We start from the raw sequence: 18,932 nt of genomic DNA, 5'->3' as shown, positions 1-18,932 counted from the left end.
GGCCAAATTAACCACTAATATTTCTGATTATGGAAATCAAGTTAATACGACGGACGACATAATTATTGGGTAATGTTCCTTATGTTCGGTGAGTGAAAAAAAAAAAAAAGAAGTGTCGAAGGAAACTTTAATGGACGGGATGGGATATTCAGTGGTTGAGAGTGTACGTTTGTACCATTTCTTTCGAGGTATAAAAGGCCCAGGGGGAAATCAATATCTTGCCAGTCTTTTTTGTTTGTTCCTTCGATGCGTTTGTTACCATCTTAGTCTTCTTACTCATTTTATTATCAAAAGCTCAAGCTATTCGATTCTCAGGTGTCTCAGAAATTGATTTTTTTTCTTTGTGAGCGTGCTTAGCTAATAATCCCATAAAAGAACCATATTATCAAGAATGGCTACGATTCTCCACAAACAGATTTGGAACAGCAAGTTCAAGCAGCTGATGACAGCTCTAAAACTCAACAAGAGACTCAGTATGTCCCAGCTTACGAACCTAAATATAACCAAGCTGGTTTCAAGAATGAAACTTACAGAAATCATCTGGTCGCTGCCATTGGTGAATTCTGCGGTACCTTCATTTTCTTGTGGTCCGCTTTTGTGATTGCCCAAATCGCTAATGAGGACACTTCTGTATCTTCTCCAGGTTCCCATCCAGGTCAATTGATCATGATCGCTTTGGGTTTCGGTTTCTCCGTCATGTTTGCCGTTTTCATCTTCTTCAGAGTCTCTGGTGGTAATTTGAACCCAGCTGTTACTTTGACTTTGGTCTTGACAAACGTCATCCCATGGCCAAGAGCTCTTGTCATGTGGATCAGTCAAATGGTTGCCGGTATGGCTGCTGCAGGTGCTGCTTCTGCCATGACCCCAGGTGAAATCTTATTCGCTAACGGTCTAGGTGGTGGTGCTTCCAGATCCAGAGGTGTTTTCTTGGAAGCCTTCGGTACCGCAATCCTATGTACCACCGTTTTGTTCATGGCCGTTGAAAAGCATAAGGCTACCCCAATGGCTCCATTCGCCATTGGTATTGCATTGTTTGTTGGTCACTTGATCTGTGTTTACTACACCGGTGCCGGTTTGAACCCAGCCAGATCTTTCGGTCCATGTATCGCTGCTGCCTCTTTCCCTAACTACCATTGGATTTACTGGATTGGTCCAGGTCTTGGTGCCATCATGTCTGCCGCTTTGTGGCACATCTTGAAGTTCTTGAATTATGAGAACTGTAACCCAGGTCAAGATGATATCCTATAATTTCAACATCCTGCAATTGGTTAAAAGAAAGAGACATAATAAAAATATAGGATTCAAAGAGATGCGTGACGCATGATCTCATTGAGGTCGAATTACTCGAAGGACAGACAATCCTTGAAAAGGACAAAGAATGGACAGTGAAAAAAAAAAAAAAAGCTTGGAGCTATTCGCATCAGGACCCCTTCCACTCACCACACTCCTCGCTCACCTCCGTCAAGCTTACACATAATGATATTAACATCAATAATAACACTAGTAATAATCATAATATCTTAATACTAATTAAATAAGAAATAATTTCACAACATCAAACGCTAATATCAAACTTGTGCCAAACACTCACTGATTGTTTTCTCAAGGAACTTTCTCAATTGATAACGCATGAATAAATACTAATTGTATTTCCATGCGGTGCCTTGCATAGAAGAACCTGAATGGTCGAGCTAATGTCGAAGAAATAAGCCTGGACCCTGGCTCCAAACTGTACGGATTATGGTTTATTTTAAGTAATTCGTAAACAAATGCTGATTTGTTTTTTCCATGCAATGCGGAAAAGAAAGAAATGAAAAAAACTGAAATCAGAGCAAGAATATGATCAAGAATGAGGTAAAATGGACGGAATTAAGGCCTATGAAACGACGCTTTGATGGCTTTACTTGACCTGCGCACGTTGAGAAAAGTTCATCTGTGGTATTCTCTTTGTTTTCAATTTAAGCTTTTCTCCGTCAGTTTGTTGTTTGTCTTTACCCACGGAATTTTCGTCCCGTCATTTCCATTTCTATTCTAATTGCAAAGACTATACGTCTAAATTTCTTAATCTTGATCTTAACATCCATGTTTCTCTCTTGTTATCATGTATACGTATATATATGATTATGGGTATTTTGAATAGTTACCACCCCCTTAGTTCACTTGGTGATTTTGGTGAGTTTTTTCCGTTGGTTAAAGTAGACTAGATCAGAACGAGGCTTGACCTTAGAAAAGGCCTTGTGTTTCAGTGTTACAAAGCATACTTATCTGGATCGAGCGTTGTATCAAACTCAGTGCATACTTCAGAGTATCATGAGTGGCATATTGCATAATGTACAGAAGAGAACATCAGCTATCAAGACTTTGTTGCTAGTGCTGTTCTTGTTTCTTGTGATATACACTATGAGAATTGAGAATGTTGGGAAAGTGAAAACCGGATCGAGGGTTGATGATAGCATGGAATCAAAGGATAATAGATTGGAATATATGAAATCAAGTGATTCCCAGCTTCCACCAGTTAGTCTTAATAGAGTCCTAGATCAAAAGTGGGAAAAACGCTACCCTTTCGACGCTGCTGGATCTGGGGCTGTGTATGACTCCGTGGTTCATGGGACCAAGGATAAACCCAAGGCATGTTTCGTATCATTGGTCCGGAATGAAGAACTATGGGATTTGGCTAAATCGATTTCATCTGTCGAAGATCGTTTCAACAATAAGTTTAATTATCCATGGATCTTCCTAAACGATGAACCATTTACCGAAGAGTTCAAAGAACGTATCTCTGCCATTGTTCCAAACTCTCAATTCGGTGTTATACCGAAGGAACACTGGTCATACCCAGATTATGTTTCTAAAGAACGTGCAGCTCAAACTAGAATTGACATGCAGGATATAATCTACGGTGCTTCCGAGAGTTATCGTCACATGTGTCGCTTTCAATCGGGGTTCTTTTTCCAACATCCATTATTAGCCGAGTTCGATTGGTACTGGCGTGTCGAACCAAGTACCGAATTGCTATGCTCCATCGATTATGATATCTTCCAACAGATGCAGGATAAAGACTTAGGTCTCGGATTCGTCATTTCTATCCATGAATTTGTCATCACAATCCCAACTTTATGGAACACTACTCGTGGGTTCGCAGAAAAACATTCAGAATACATCCATAACGACAATTTGTTGAAGTTCATATCCGATGATGGTGGTGATAGTTATAACTTGTGTCATTTCTGGTCGAATTTCGAAGTCGCCAACCTAAATTTCTACAGATCAAAAGCATACACGGACTATTTCGATTATCTTGATCGCTCAGGTGGATTCTTCTACGAACGCTGGGGTGATGCTCCCGTACATTCAATTGCTGCATCGCTTTTCTTGCCTCGCAACAAATTGCACTTTTTCCAAGATATTGGATATCATCACCCTCCATACAACAATTGTCCGTTCGACAGCGGAATTAGAGCCAAGGGTAAATGTTACTGTGACCCAAAAACCGATTTCACATTCAGGGATTACGCTTGTGGTATTCAATATTACGAGGCCCAAGGCATTGAAAAACCCTTTAATTGGAAAGATTATAGTGGCCGAGGCTATTGATATGGAATCTCACCTGGCCACCATCCACACTTATCATATTAATTCTCCCCTTCCCCCCATTCCCCACGATACTGATAGAACAATACAATTTGGGGCGCATACAGTTTTTTAAACTTTAGTACTCACTCTTATTTATTTGATTACTTGCCAGTATATAATCTGGTAATATTACCGGGTGTTGTAATGGACACCACCATTCACTAAATCACGTGGTTTGTTGATCTTTTTCTCGACTCGCCAAGAGAGCTTTGACACAGAATTTTACAAGTTCTAGGAAAAAAATCTCATCTCATCTCATCGAGCGGAAAGTGACTGTTCAAAAAAGCCAGTTACTCTGTCTCCACAGCTTCTGATAACGCACTTGGTATAGTCAAATTCCTGCCTGATTCACATCGTCAGAAATTTAACATTATCTGTATTATCTGAAGGGTTTAAAAGGAGGATATCTACTAAGGCCTGCTCACAATGGAAAAACCAAAGAGGTATGTTCCAGGTCCAAATGACCCACTTTTACCACCACAACTATCTGAGTTCCAAAATAAAACCACTGATGAGGTATTGGAGGAGTTAAATAAGATGCCATTTTTTATGAACAAACTTGACCCAGATGAAAGCAATGTAGAGTTGGAAGCCTTAAAAGCCATGGCCTATGAAGGTGAGCCCCATGAAATTGCAACTAATTTCAAGAATCAAGGGAACGATCTTTACAAGGGTAAGAGGTTTAAGGATGCAAGGGCTATGTATTTGAAAGCTTTGGATGTTAAATGTGATGTACTATCTATCAATGAATCTTTGTATTTGAATTTGGCTGCTTGCGAGCTTGAAATTAAAAACTATAGAAGTTGTATCAATTACTGTAGGGAGGCACTCAAACTAAATGCAAAAAACGTTAAGGCATTTTTCAGAATAGGTAAGGCTTATCTCGAATTGGGAAGGTTCGAAGATTCTCTCGAGGCCGTTCAAGTTGGGCTTGCCGTGGATCCTGAAAATGGGGCATTAAAATCCATCCAGTCCAAAGCTACTGAAAAGCTTAAACGTAAAAAGGAGCTGGAGAATCGTACTTTAGCTCAAAAACAGAAGGAAAAGGAACTCCAAGAGTTTTTGGATCTGGCAGTACAAATAAGAAACATAACGCTAGTTGATACCAAACAACCAGCAGGTCTTTTGAAAGATACTAAACTCACATTGGAAAACCCAACAGATTTCGAATCACAATTAATATTTCCAGCTATGGTTCTTTATCCGACTACGGACGAGTTTGACTTTATCGCGTCTGTTTCTGAACTATCCACACCAAATGACCTTCTTGATGTTGTACTTAACAGACCGGCAGAATGGTTTGCACAACCAGGGCACAAAGATTTTACTGCATCTAAACTTCATGCATACATGGAAACTCTGTCTGGAGGCTTGATCAAGATTGGTAAAAAAGTTACCTTCCATGATGTTTTGAAGATGGAGAAGCCTAAGGCTCCTCTTTTCGATAAGTCTCTAAGAGTATACTTTGTACCAAAAACGGAGGCACAAGGATGGCTAGATAACTGGGATAAGAATGCAGCAATAATGAAACGATTGTAGATATTACAGACACTAGATATTGCATTATATAGACACGTCACTATGAATTAAGGTAATTTACCTTTTCTTAAGTTTTTGTAGTCTTGAAGTGCTAGTTTGAAAGATCTCATCGATATGTAGCGGTGGAATGGGGCCTAATATTTGCTCTATATCCCAATTTTGTTGCAACAACAATTGTTGCTTTAGTTTTTCTGGCTCAGCCCACGAAGTCAGTGTCCGCTCTACTTGGTTATTACCTTCATCATCAGAAATGATTTCAGGTAAAGTAACATCGTTGGAAGTTCTTTCCGTTTTTGGTGGTGCGCCGATATATTCCCTATAATCAACTGTATTGATATCATGTAACATGGAATTTGTACTGGCAGATTTAGAGAGTGGCGGTAATGTTGCGTTGTTACGATCTAAAAGAATCTTTGTTCTTCTTTTAGTATCCTCATCTGCCTGAGAAATCCTCCTCTGTTGGAGTTCATACTTTTTCCGCATTTGTTGCTCTTGCTGGTTACGCATCACTTCACTCAACCGCTTATTCAATTTTTGCTTTAGCGTGTCTTTCTCTTGTTTGTTGCTTGAACTGCCAGTAATTAGCTGGAATCTGGTCAATCTATCGTGCGAATTGGTTCTTTGATCAGATGATGTAGGAGAGATAGACGTTGATTTATGAGTGGATAACTGTGGTATTACAGGAGGCTGCGATACTTCCTCTGGAAGCTGCTTCTTAGCACGAATGTTGTTGGTTTCATTTGATTGTGTTATATTTTCCCTGATTAAACCTTTTACTGGTGTAAGTTCTTTGATTCTTGGTATTAAAGACTTTCTTTCCGTGGGCTTCGATCTATCAATGAGGTTAGATACTCTTCTTCGCAGAGGTTGTGGTTCTTTCTTGTTATGTTTAGCTAATTGGGGAATCTTAGAATCGAATATATTCTTCAGAGTATGGTGAATCCTTTCCGTATGCGAATTATTTTGCGAGAGTTTTCGACTGGTGGGAGATCCGTGAATAGAGGCACCTGACCTTTGAGATCTCGTTGGTGATGTGGTACTTCTCTTGTTTCGGACAGGAGAAGCGGCTCTTCGATCAGCAGCTTTTCTTTCAAATGATTCAGTTAAATTATTGGAAAGCCGTTCGAAAACGTTTCCTTGATAACGAGGAGATTTCAACCTTGATTCTGAGCTATTGGCAGGGATATGCAATGGGGAGACTTTCAGTTTCTTTTCTTGATGGATCGGGAGAGTCGTCGGCCCATTGATTTTCCTCTTATGCTGACTTGGAGTTGGTTGAACTATTAACGGATCTTTGCTTGGTAAGGGTGCAAACATGTTGGATCGTCTCTGGGAACGATCGCGAATTGTTTTAGTCACCGAACTCAAATGAACTTTGTCATCTGCAGCGGAAGGAATTTGATTTCCCTCGTTTGTAATCTCATTGTCCTTAGTAGGTGGAGCTTTAATTTCATTTGTTGCTGTGAAATCCTTTGCATCCCTTTGTACCGGCCAAGGGAATGACTTGGTGACAGAAGACTCACGAGAAGCTCTCTTGATCGAAGAAGAATTAATCAATACTCGACCCGTATCATCTCCTAGGAGACTTTTCGGCGTTATAGCGGGTTGAAGGATTAACTGCTGCTGAACATTTGTATGATTGTTATCTTGATCCTCGATTTGTGTCTGCCTTGAACCTCGAAGCTCATTCCGAGAGCCAACTGACACGGGTTCCTGATTTGTTGCATTAGCTGAAACAGTATTCATTCCAGTTTCTTGATCATGATCACCACTTCGTATCTCAGTTTCATTGCTACGCGTATCTTCATTGTGTGCTTCATCTGTCTCATGCTCAGGTTGATCATCATTGACAACGCTCTTGTCAGGGCTTACGGGTGCTGCAGTGATAGACTCACCTCTGGGGAATCCAAGCTTAGCCATTTCCATATTAAGCCAGTCGTTACTCCTATAAAACACATCTTCGATTTCCTTATGCCCTTTCAGCATGACATCATTGAACTCATTGAGTGATTCCACAATAGATCGCGAACCACCCGTTTGGTTCTTGAGCTTCTTTTTGGCAGCCTTTAAAGCCCAATCCATCGTTTAAATTCAAAGCCACCACGGGAGCTATCCATGTAAAGCTGTGAATTTCTGAGCTGGGTAGAAATTGGTCGAGTCTTTACCCACAAATATAGAAGTACTGGGGATAAAAGCGTCTAAACTTTTTTGTTATTATTTTGGTTTTGATTCATTATATAAAACGACTTCAATTATACAAACCAAAACAACGCAAGTTTTGTCAGAGTACATGTTGCTGTGCTTGATACCGATTGACCTACACCGATATTTTGGTTCGGTAACTAATCAAACATGAGGATCAACCAGTTAGGATAAAGAAAGTTTGATACTATCCACGTGAATATCACGTGGATCATACGGAAAGAGATTAAACCTATTTTGACAATGGTAAGAATTTGAATACTTCAAGATATGATGAAAGCATGATATTTATGTAGGAAAGTTTACTCAGAAGTGATTTGAAACTGTTTATCAGGACAACAGTTTCCGATTCAAAATATACTGAGAGATTATTTCAACAATTGCTTGTTTGATGACTGCCTGAACTCTTTTCTTTGATGATTAACAAAGCAGCACCTGGGTTGTTTCCTCAAATTCAGTATGGGGTACCGGGGTCAAACGCTATTGAAACCGATGATGATCCCATTTATGGGATAAACAAAGATATATTTCTGCAGGTTTGTCAAAACTTGCCTACAAATTACGAGTCGCTCTTGAAAAGCGATCGTTTTTACATGAGTAAAATGTACTTTGCCGCAAATCCTTCCGCCGCTAAGACATTGGAATATACCGATTTCAAACAATTCAATAAGAATTGCGACAGGGAATTCAAACTTAGGAACAAGCTACAGGACTGGGTAAACAGCAACTCAGAATCGGGAATCATACTTCCACAATTCAATCAATTAGATGCAATTTTGACAAAAGGATACGATGTGGTAAAAACGAAGAATCATCATTGGCGAAATGCCATATCACATTTGTTCAATAAAAGACGAGTCACAGGATCTAGCAGCAAGCGTTATGAAATAGAAATGAATTATACAAACTCTCATGCTTCTACTGCGATTATTGATAATATAGGGCCAGAGCTTGATTTCATCGATTTCAAATTTGAGGATAACGACATTATGAAAATCCAGGAGGTTACCGTTAGTGACAATATCGATGAAGTTCCTATAGACAATCACCACAGAAGAAAATCTAGACATAATACATCATTACAACGTAAATTGAAAATACGACATCTTCAAATGATATCATTGGGAGCAACGATCGGAGTCGGGCTATTTTTGAATTCTGGAAGAGCGTTCTCCATAGCAGGTCCTATGGGCGCCTTTATCGGTTTCTTGTATGGTGCGCTAGTAATTTTGGCGACTCTTTTCTCGTTTGCAGAGATGGTGGCGTTTATACCCTTGATTACAGGTATCTCTGGTCTCTGCTCACGGTTTGTTGGCGATTCGTTTGGATTCACTGTAGGATGGTGTCATTGGTTATCGTATGCTGTAGCTTTCCCATCAGAATTGATAGCCAGTGCTATAATGATATCATATTACACTCCATTCGAGAAAGTAGCAACTGATAATCTATACTTGGGTCTTACCGTTACGATACTTATTATTGTACTTACAGGCATTAATTTATTGGACGTAAGAATATATGCTGAATTGGAGTATATCATGAGTGTGTTTAAATTGGCTGTAGTATTGTTCTTGCTCGTACTAGTACTCATTCTCAATTGTGGTGGCTTCCGCAACGGATACTTGGGATTCAAGTTTTGGACGAAGGATCGATCTCCTTCGCCAGATGTCACATTCGGACCTTTCAGACCAACATTTGATCTTAATGATTACGGCTCTGGTTCCAAGCAGGGTATTGGTGGCTTCGGCGGTGTATTGCTCAGTTGTATCACATGTAGTGTCAGTTCAATTTTCTCGTATATTGGTAGCGAAATTGGATTTATTGCAGCACCGGAAGCCGAGAATCCCAGAAAAGCAGTTCCAAGCGTAACCAAACGGATCTTCGTGCGAGTCGTGCTTTTTTATTTACTCTCGATATTCATGGTTGGAACTGTGATATATGCCGGGGACCCAAGACTTTTACGGATTATTTCAGACAACTCTAAAGTAACTGATCAAAATCTCGAAAAGTTTATGCTTATCATTGACCAATTAGGTGGAATGAACTGCAACACTCGATTGCAGAATGATAATATCTTTCAAGAGTCTTCAAATCAATCACCATGGGTGATAGCGTTTAAAGCAGTAAAACAATGCGATCTTGCGAATGTAATAAATGGGGTATTCGTTTGCATAGGAATTTCAGCTGCCAGTTCGCAGCTATATGCTTCGAGTCGGACTCTGTATTCTATGGCAACACAGAACAAGGCACCAAGTGTATTTACGTGGTGTACCAATGGTGGGGTTCCTTATGTGTCAATTCTATTCTGTGGCTCATTAGGATTTCTAAGTCTATTGTGTTTTGATTTGAGAAGCACTGAGGCTCTTCTTCTTTTTATCAGTATCGGTATCACTGGCTCGGTTGTAATGTGGTTCGGGATGAACTTATCCTTCTTGAGATTCTACATGGCTTTGAAAAGACGTCCCGATATAATTGATAGGAATTCCAAAGAATACCCATACAAGTCTCCTTTCCAGCCATATCTCTGTATCTTTGGCATGGCATCAACGACTTTCTTATTACTGATGAATGGTATACAGAATTTCTTTGTTTGGAAAACGGCGAACTTCATATCATCTTATTTGATAATCGTCATCTTTATCGTCCTGTATTCGGGATACAATGTCGTCAGAACAAGCACCATCAACCGCTTAGAGCAAATTGACTTGGATTCCGGAAGAAGGGAAATGGACAGAGTCCTTTGGAAAGAGAACGCTGATTACACATTGAATATCCAAGAACTTTTCCACAAAGTTTTCAGCTATGTTTAGGAACTAATCTTGAGACAATTAAATAAGGGCATTTTTGACAAAGCTCTCGATGAACATGTGTTCCAAATATAGCATATTGTATATTTATATATATTTATACATATTTATCATAACTTTGGAAATAAACAAAACAAAACAAAATAAAACTAGAAAGAGCGACAGACCAAATCTCAAGGTTACTCGGCTTTTAAGAAATCTATCAATGTCATCATTTCATCATCTCTCGAGGGAGATGATTCTGCGCTGCTTGTTTCTTCTGAAATAGCAGTTGAGAGTCTTTGTTCGAAATGTGGTCTGTATTTTTTGGTTCTTGGGGGTTTTTGGAGTCTGAAATCGTTCACGAAATCCAAATTTATTACTGAGTTTGAAACATTGTCACCAGTTTCAGGTAAGTTGGCAAAAACTGAATTATATCTATCTAATCCATTCAGCTTTGCGAATTGATGGAAATTCTCAAAATGTCCATTTGAATTTCTACGCATCTGTTCTTTAGTGTTTTCTATTGTCAATTTTGGCGAAGGAACTAACGAATGCTTGCTGATTGTCTCTGAAGAACCATCATCCAAAGACAGGGTTCTTAGGGATTGTGTAGGTCTCTTATCATCTAGATAATCTCCTGAATCTGGATCATGGATATCCGTATCAGATTGCCTTCCTTTTGGAGTAAAATCATCAACTGAAACCATTTCCTGTGAATCAGTCATTGCGGTTGCTCTTTTATGAAAAGTTGATCTGGGCGATAATTGGGTTACACTTACGGGGTTAGAAGTAAGCGAAGATCCTGAAATCAGAGATGAAGGACGACGCTTTTTGAAGTCTCGTAACTGCATAGTTGGAGAATCAATACTTGATTTCCTGCTGTGGGCCAGAAATGCAGACTTGAACCTGTCGGAGTCGGCATCGTCATCGAAACTTACTGAATTATTTTCCGAGCTAATCTTGTAGTTTCGTAACTGATTGAATAGATTCTCACTCTCATTCTCACGTTGGATATGATCACCCACAGCTTCTGGAGCCATACCATTGTATCCTTTGAACATTGACGAATAGTTTGCCGGGAATGAGAAGCTTGAATTGTTACCTGACTTAGTACTTCTTCTTGGAGAAGAGGCAGCTGACGTAGAGTAGGAAGTCGGCGAAGTATAAACACTCTGCTGTGAACTTCTAGAGGTAGGTTTCCCTTGACTTAAATTAGTCAACGAAGAAGGTCGTCTTAATTCCTGTTCGCTAGCAGTATCGTTATCCGATTGCATATCGTTTGGGAAACTAAAGTTCCTCATTCTTATAGCTGCAGTATTATTATTTCCCAACTTGATTGCAGGTCGAAGAACGTTTTCAGAACTGCTTTGTAGCAGGGTGTGTTGTGCTGGCGATCCCTTGATCATGTGCCTTCTCGGGAAATGTGCTTTTGATAATGATCGTGGCGACACAGAATTCCCCGTAAGAAATTTTGATCTGTCACCTTCATCATCAAAATTCATCTCATAATTGTTGAGAAACAACTCGGCAGTACGAGGGTTACCAAATTCTTGAGTCATTGTTGAAAAGGAAAAATACTATACACAAGTGCGAATGAGTTAATGGCAGTGGAAGGGATATATTGTGATTGAAATAATTGATTCGAAATTTCATTCGACTGAATTCAAACCATATCCCATCCTTATTCCTGGTGATATATATACGAATAAAATTTAATTGAAATTAGCGATGAGCATGGTCAAGAAGAATAATAAGTATATCATGTAATAAAATCATCAGATCAAGTCTTTGCAGACAGAGGAGAAAGTGTCGATAAATCAGATTAGTTGTGCCGTCCCCTCTGGGACCCTGCGCCTCTGAATACTTGAAGAAACTGTGCTACAGAATCGGTTTATAGTGTCCCGTATCCAATAGCAAGACACATTCTGTGACGCAGCTACAGATTCATCTTTGGATCAGCGAGAGGAGATTAGAAACTGAAGTAGAAAGCAGCTCTGGCGTTGACTATTTCCAATTCTACATTATATGTTCTATCCTCCAGGTACCAGAACAAAACGTTCTAGCTCAGAATAATTGTTTGATGAGATATTTAACAAGTTGAATACCTAAGAGTGCTTCCTCACGCAGATAAGAACATTAAAAGAAAAAGTGGATCCTGTACAGAAACCCCCTGCGAATGATAGTATGGCTAAATGTCGGATCCTTTTTGACTTAAACTCTCTTTTCACAAACTCGCCATTCAGAAAAAAAAAATGGCTCTTGTCACCGTTATTTTTCAGTATGTCGCCCAGGATAACATAACTCACACAGAATAAGCCGGGGGGAAAACATACTTGGAAATTTTCTTCTCTCCTCATAGAGACGTCCCATAGAGACGTCCCGTACTGCCGCCTCAGCATAGTTCTTAACTACATCAAAGTGTTCTAACTGTCATTAATTCCCTCGTGAGACACGAGCCCATCCCTTATACGTTCACATAAACCAATTCTCAGACCATATCATCCCAAGAGTAGGAAGCATTTTGGTAACTTTTAACTCCTAAAAAGAAAAACTCCGTGTGTGTTCAAGGGATGGAGATAAGATTATGTTGGCAGATATTCAATTACATTAATCACCATCATGAAGTGGCCAGTCTGGGGAGCAAGTCAATGCCAGAAAAAAATTTTGCCAAGCTATTCATTGATTATCTGTCGTCTATGGTCCTTTCTGAGGCGTCAACACAAAGAAAAAGAAAAAGAACAATGAACCCTGACACTCTAGAAAATTCAGCAGTGTCAAAAAATGAATCAAAATAGCAAACCAAGATAGAATGATGATTCGAAGCAAGCGGTGTAAGGTACAGAAAAAGTAGGAGTGGGTATAGCCGAAAAGTCTTCATATGAACTGGATAATGACTCTACACGCACGGCCGTTCAACTACACACCACCGCCAAGAGAGTTAGAAGTACGAGAACTTTTGTGGAGTATATTTTTTCAACCATCCCCTCACAATGCAGTAGGGATAGGGAAGGGATCATCCTCCATTTCCTCTTCTGATTGCGCACATATATTCACGCCCAAGGCTTGCTGTGATGATATAATAACGTGGGGCCAGCTACTATACTATGCAGACGGCACAAATTATATGACAGTTCTGTTCAGGAACAATCAGAAAACCGTTATGTAATCAGAAAACGTGTGGTCTTCTTCTGTACACATCGGACGAAAATGCTGTTGGAATATTCTTAGGTGCGAGGTGTGTAGAAACTATTATCACCATTACCTATCATGTCTCAAGAGGCTAAATATACTTTTGGAAACTCAATAATGTGTACGTGGAAGGAGTAATATGGTACAAAGGTAGCACACTGTTGGACAACGATAATTTATTGTTACACAATTCAAATTGAGCATTTAGAGATTAAAAATTGTGGAATCCTTTATAAAATTAAAAAGTGAAAGTGAATAACCCGCTACATATATGTGTATAAAAAGTACCTGTGCTGATTATTGGTCCAGCCAGTAATCGATGGAAGACATCATTACAGGACTCCGATAGTATCTTTTGAGACAATAAAGGAGAAAAAATGAAAAGTAAGACTAAAATAAAACGAGAGTGCGCCAGTAGAAAAATAAAAAAAGAGAAGTCGGATATTGTAAAATAATCAACTTGCAGGGATCAATTTGATGGTTGAATAGTTAGTTCTACGCGATAGGGCGAGAAACTACCTCAATTTTGATAAGGATATGTCTTAACGAGTCTCAAGAGGAAACAAAAAGAAACAGAAACAGATAAGGAGGCAGAAAAAAACGATAGCACTTCCCTATGACCCGTAGCATCAAAGACAATACTTTTGACTCATTTTAGTAACCGTTTAGGACGGACATAAACACCAAGGGGTATATCCTGCGTACGGGTTCTTCAAGGGAATGAAATCAAAAGAAAAAAAAACTTGAATAGAAAACTTCCAGATCAATTCTTGACGAATGTGAGGGCATTAATGTTTTGACACCTGCCTGAGTATACTGTAGGGATCCTTTTTTTTTTTATTTTTATGTTCTTCTTATTCTTTTTTTTTTTTAGAAGATTTCCAGGGTTTTTCTGCCGATGCGTCGATCAACGACTGGTATCAACATCGACGGACCTGGAATCAACTTCATACCTGAATGGCAATAGAACAGATAGAGATCAAGTTTTGAATTTTTTTTGTTTTTATTTCGTTCTTTCTTTACCGTTCATCTATGAGATTCTGTCGTCATTCAATAGATACCACCGTGTAAATCATCAAATGAAAACTGGGTATCGTTTGAATCATTGGGCTCATGGACTGAAATGTTATTACCATTAGCAGTCAATTTAATCTGTGGGACAGTTGGACCATGAAGAATACGGTAATCGTTGAATTGATCTTCATCTTGTTCATCTAGTTTGAATCTGTTTAGATTATTTTCTACCTGCTCCAAATTACGCCAATAATCCAAATTTTGATTCAAGTTTGAACTGGATAAAGATCTCCAAGCATTATCAGATGCAGAAGATGAAGAGGAATAAGATAACCTTGGTTCAGTACTCATTGAGGACGAAGAATTCGAAGCAGACAATGGCTTATTACCCATCATGGACATTTTAAAAGATTCTCTGCGTTTGAATTCATTTGGTGTCAATAAATCAGATAATTCATTGGGCAAAAGCGTCTCTTCCAATTGAAGTTCGTGCATAGAATACCCGTCTGCAACAGGGAATTCTTGATTTCTTCTTGAAAAATGACTACTTTGAGAGCTAGATGGGTTTTCATAGTGGTAAGCAAACATTGAAGGTACGCTTAATTCGGCAGAATTGAAATTGGGTTCTGACATTGGAACAGTATTAGTAACTGTGTAGTTATTGTAAGCAATCGGAGAAGTGTTCTCCGGTGTCCACATGAAGGAGGAGACAGGATTCGAAAGCGGCGTTGAGTACTGTGGTTGTAACGACGATTGCTGTTGGTGCGCTTGTTGCTCTGCAGCAAGCTGATTCCTGTAATTGACATTCGAAATGACATCTGGTACCCGAGTTGTCAAAGTGAAATTATTCTTACCAGACGAAGAATTTGGCAAGGATGATCTTCTTGGATTAACTCTTGTGCCATTGGAAGAAATATGTGCGTTAGCACATTTCATTCCAAACTTGCAATTCCCTTTCTGAAAATACTTACATACTTGTTCACTCGTAGAATTGTTCAAATCGTGAGAGAAGGGACAGGAATCTCCCGCTTGACAATTTCCTTGCACGAAAAACTTGCATGGGACGTGTGAATAATCTTTCTTGGGAGCAGAATTCTTAGTGATCAACAAGTGCTGAATGATGGCCTTTTGTTGTTGAGGAGTAAAACCCTGTTCAGAACTTGCACATTCGATATTAATTCCAGAATTCGGAGCAGATCTGTTTCTACTATTATTGTTGATCCCAGCAGCAGCAGCAGAATTGTTCTTATGAGAATGGCTACGATTATGATTATTTCTGGATCTACCAGAATCTTGCCGGGAGCAAGATCCTGTAGTAGGATGTTTCTTCATTCTTGACAATAGATAAAGACAAAATCTTTTAACAAACGATACTGCAATAACGAGAAATCGGGAGTTTCAAAATATTACAATTGGCTCTAGAAATTAACTTCTTAACGTAACAAATCGTAATAGGTAAGCTATTGGATGTAGTTTTTGATGATGTCTGTGTTTTTCTCTCACTGTCGTTAGTTTCTTGATCCCCCCCGATTTTTTCTTTTAATTATGGAAGAGATGTTTCATGTCAAGATCCCTTAATCTGAAATATTTAGTATATAAAGACAAAGACAGCAGTAACTACAGAAGGAGGGTGCAAAACAAACAATAATTGTTAGGCTTGGGGAAGGGGAATTGGGTGCTGTCAACTCAGCTTGCAGGATACTGGTGCAAACCTTGAAACTTGTGAAACTTCATGTCCGTATGAAATACGTAGTGACTGCAGGACAGAAGGAACTCTGATCTTTTCCGGTGAAGCTTGACAAAACTAAACGATATTAACGATAAGCAGATCACTGGACCCAGATACTGGTACTCTGCACAGCGCGAGATATATCTATATCTATATATATATATATATATATTCACACAAGAATAGAACAAGATAATCACATCACGTGACAAGAGCTGTACCTCTTCCAGCTAAACTAGCAGACAATAACTTCTAACAAGCGCAGGCGCTTGATATTTTCTAGCACTGGGTTGTAACAGATGCAGAGAATGCGAATACAAATACAACTACTATCCAAACACTCTTACACAAGCAAACACTGCCCTGTACTTAGCAGTCTTTTGGTCTGCTTGCTCCAACTCAGTCCTTGCCTAGCAGAATTTCGGGAATTTGTCTTCGGCACAAACATGAAGTAAAAAAAAAAAGGCGAACCCAGCAAAAACCAGTATTCATGCGACGAGATGTTATTCCTGCATGTTTGGAACGTTTCAAAAGTGCAATGTTTCTCCGACGTTTGTCAGGAGACTTGCATTGACAAGTGTTATTCTTGTTTTGTTTGGTTGAGGGCTTTCCTGTTACACTATGTCGATCTGTTTATCCATGTTTCAAGTTCCGCCAGTTGTGTAAGTTCCGGTGCGCAAACATGATACGAAGAGCGAATGGTAAACTAAGTTAAACTTGCATGAGAGTTTACGCAGTGATTTTGTGCTGCTACTGCTGGGTTCTTTGGTCCCTGTGAGAATGCTTTTGGACTGTCTTGTTTACTGTTTTTATTTGTTTTGTCGGTGAATAGGATTGACGTTGGTCAGGGAATGATAGACGAAGGACAACCAGACGTATCTATATTATAATATATATATGACCAAAGAAAGCTCAATTTAGGGTCTAACTTATATCGTCGATATCCAAATTTCGCCTTTTGCTTATGAATATTCTGTCTCGAGTTTGACAGAACGTCAAGGAATACCATTTGTAAAACCTGTCTACCTGGGTCAAAGCATCATAGACCAGAGATACCCAAAACCCTCATAATATCCTTCTCAAAACTGCTTTAAATTGCTGTTTTATGGAATTCCAAGGGTCCTCATCAAACTGAACTTCAAGAGAGAATAGATCCAAAGATTAATTTCTTTAAGGATCTTCTAATTTAGAAGGATAACCCCATACCATTCCTTTGAGATATTAATTTATCTCTGTCCGCTCATTCCCCCTCCAGTTAATCATACCGATACATTACGTTTCGGAGCAATCATATCTGTTCTTACCGAGGTCCCTCTTTTGATTGTTATCATTATCTTTTTTTTTTTCCAGAGTGACACTTGTTACCGTATCTCATTCTCCGTGTTATCTTTCTTCGTGCTATGTCTTGCGTCTCCAGTATTAGTTCCAAGAGATCAAGGTGTGAAGGCTTTGACGATGATTTCATTCATACTCCGTTGAAAAAATGCAGTAAAGGATACCACGAATGGTCTCTATCAATTACTACTCCTGCCACTACACCTACAGGGAAACTAGATTACAAGAGAAAGACCAAGTCATTGGACGATGACTTAATCAGTTCGCCTGTCAAATTCGGAACAGACGCAAACGTACTGAATGCAGAATTTCAAGAACTGTCATTGCAGAAACTCTTGGTGTCATTATCCACATCAGATGATTCAAAATCTAACCCAATTTTCCACATTCCAGAACTGTTACATCGGATCTTTAATTTCCTAGACCATGAGTCCCTTTACCGTTGTTCCAAAGTCAATCCGGTATGGGCTGCTGTTGCATCAAGCATCATTAATAAGGATTTGGTGATTCAACAATCTTCTATCTCCGGCGATTTGAAGATTGTTGAATTGGACCAGAAAGTACATCCAAAGAGTCTAACTTTCTACAAGCTTAAACAGCATAGAAACTTTATCGAAAATCAATTGCCCCGTATCAGGTTTACAAGACTCAATTCCCTTAACTTTTACATCAGTCCCGTCTTACCAGCGATCTTCGATGACGTTACCATTTCAAACAACTTAACGAAACTAACGATAGCTGGCAACAAGAAAATCAATGACGAAGAGTTAATCTCACTGATTTTGGGGCTGCCGAATTTGATAGATTTAGACCTACGTGCATGTTCTCAGATCAGTGACATTTCCATCGTTTCTATCGTAACGCACTGTCCCAAACTACAAAGTATAAACTTGGGGCGTCATGAAAACTCGCATTTGATTACTGATCTTTCAATCATGGCACTATCTGAGTTAGAACATCTTACTACGGTCGGTTTCTCAGGATGCGACAAGATCTCTGACGTATCAATATGGCAACTGTACAGCAAACATTCAACAACGCTGGTTCGATTGTCAATAAATGGCTGCACACAAATATCAGATAGTAGCATTAGCGATATCGTTGCCAAGCATGGATTTCCAAATCTGAAAGTCTTAGATATCCGGAACTGTCAACTGGTTCGTTTCAAAAACTTAATCCAATACCGTGACTGGAGACACAAATATCTGATGAAACCGATACATATCCATATCAGTGATTCGATGAAGAAAGAATTCGAATTGCAAGAACAGCAGCTATACAAGGAATTCAGAACTCGGATCGTCAACGATCTAAATAGATGGGTCAACGAAGCGACCTGAGATAAAAAAATAATCTGAGAGACTCTCATACGTTATACCATCAGCAGGTATATAACCACTGCTCCAATCGTATCATGACACTAATGTAATTTGCACCTTATATATTCCCGACTAATTAAACCAAATCATTCTCTTCTTAATCCGCTCCTCTCACAGCTCTGA

General features: G+C 39.2%; 8 protein-coding genes across 8 annotated transcripts; 5 read left to right on the top strand and 3 right to left on the bottom strand.

The window, feature by feature from the left end:
- Nucleotides 1-391: 391 nt before the first annotated feature.
- Nucleotides 392-1,248, top strand: KLLA0_B10010g (uncharacterized protein; the record flags this gene model as incomplete). Its single annotated transcript, XM_451974.2, has 2 exons — nucleotides 392-473; nucleotides 509-1,248. The coding sequence occupies 2 exons, from the start codon at nucleotides 392-394 to the stop codon at nucleotides 1,246-1,248; spliced, it is 822 nt and encodes a 273-aa protein (XP_451974.2).
- Nucleotides 1,249-2,310: 1,062 nt separating this feature from the next.
- Nucleotides 2,311-3,594, top strand: KLLA0_B09988g (glycosyltransferase family 15 protein; the record flags this gene model as incomplete). The annotated part of the gene is made up of 1 exon (XM_451973.1): nucleotides 2,311-3,594. The coding sequence occupies one exon, from the start codon at nucleotides 2,311-2,313 to the stop codon at nucleotides 3,592-3,594; it is 1,284 nt and encodes a 427-aa protein (XP_451973.1).
- A 465-nt stretch (nucleotides 3,595-4,059) lies between these two features.
- CNS1 (HSP70/90 family co-chaperone CNS1) lies at nucleotides 4,060-5,172 on the top strand (the record flags this gene model as incomplete). The annotated part of the gene is made up of 1 exon (XM_451972.1): nucleotides 4,060-5,172. One exon carries the CDS (start codon nucleotides 4,060-4,062, stop codon nucleotides 5,170-5,172), a length of 1,113 nt encoding a protein of 370 aa, XP_451972.1.
- A 57-nt stretch (nucleotides 5,173-5,229) lies between these two features.
- On the bottom strand, nucleotides 5,230-7,254 carry SLI15 (Sli15p; the record flags this gene model as incomplete). Its single annotated transcript, XM_451971.1, has 1 exon — nucleotides 5,230-7,254. The coding sequence occupies one exon, from the start codon at nucleotides 7,252-7,254 to the stop codon at nucleotides 5,230-5,232; it is 2,025 nt and encodes a 674-aa protein (XP_451971.1).
- A 536-nt stretch (nucleotides 7,255-7,790) lies between these two features.
- Nucleotides 7,791-10,184, top strand: KLLA0_B09922g (uncharacterized protein; the record flags this gene model as incomplete). The annotated part of the gene is made up of 1 exon (XM_451970.1): nucleotides 7,791-10,184. One exon carries the CDS (start codon nucleotides 7,791-7,793, stop codon nucleotides 10,182-10,184), a length of 2,394 nt encoding a protein of 797 aa, XP_451970.1.
- A 176-nt stretch (nucleotides 10,185-10,360) lies between these two features.
- On the bottom strand, nucleotides 10,361-11,722 carry ICS2 (Ics2p; the record flags this gene model as incomplete). The annotated part of the gene is made up of 1 exon (XM_451969.1): nucleotides 10,361-11,722. One exon carries the CDS (start codon nucleotides 11,720-11,722, stop codon nucleotides 10,361-10,363), a length of 1,362 nt encoding a protein of 453 aa, XP_451969.1.
- Nucleotides 11,723-14,402: 2,680 nt separating this feature from the next.
- LEE1 (Lee1p) lies at nucleotides 14,403-15,698 on the bottom strand (the record flags this gene model as incomplete). Its single annotated transcript, XM_451968.1, has 1 exon — nucleotides 14,403-15,698. One exon carries the CDS (start codon nucleotides 15,696-15,698, stop codon nucleotides 14,403-14,405), a length of 1,296 nt encoding a protein of 431 aa, XP_451968.1.
- Nucleotides 15,699-17,495: 1,797 nt separating this feature from the next.
- Nucleotides 17,496-18,770, top strand: AMN1 (Amn1p; the record flags this gene model as incomplete). Its single annotated transcript, XM_451967.1, has 1 exon — nucleotides 17,496-18,770. One exon carries the CDS (start codon nucleotides 17,496-17,498, stop codon nucleotides 18,768-18,770), a length of 1,275 nt encoding a protein of 424 aa, XP_451967.1.
- Between the last annotated feature and the right edge of the window lie 162 nt (nucleotides 18,771-18,932).

This window comes from Kluyveromyces lactis, assembly GCF_000002515.2.
Source record: "Kluyveromyces lactis strain NRRL Y-1140 chromosome B complete sequence".
Taxonomy (NCBI): Eukaryota; Fungi; Ascomycota; class Saccharomycetes; order Saccharomycetales; family Saccharomycetaceae; genus Kluyveromyces; species Kluyveromyces lactis.
The sequence above is the reverse complement of the archived record's forward strand: the minus strand, read 5'-3'. Positions and strand labels throughout refer to the sequence as shown.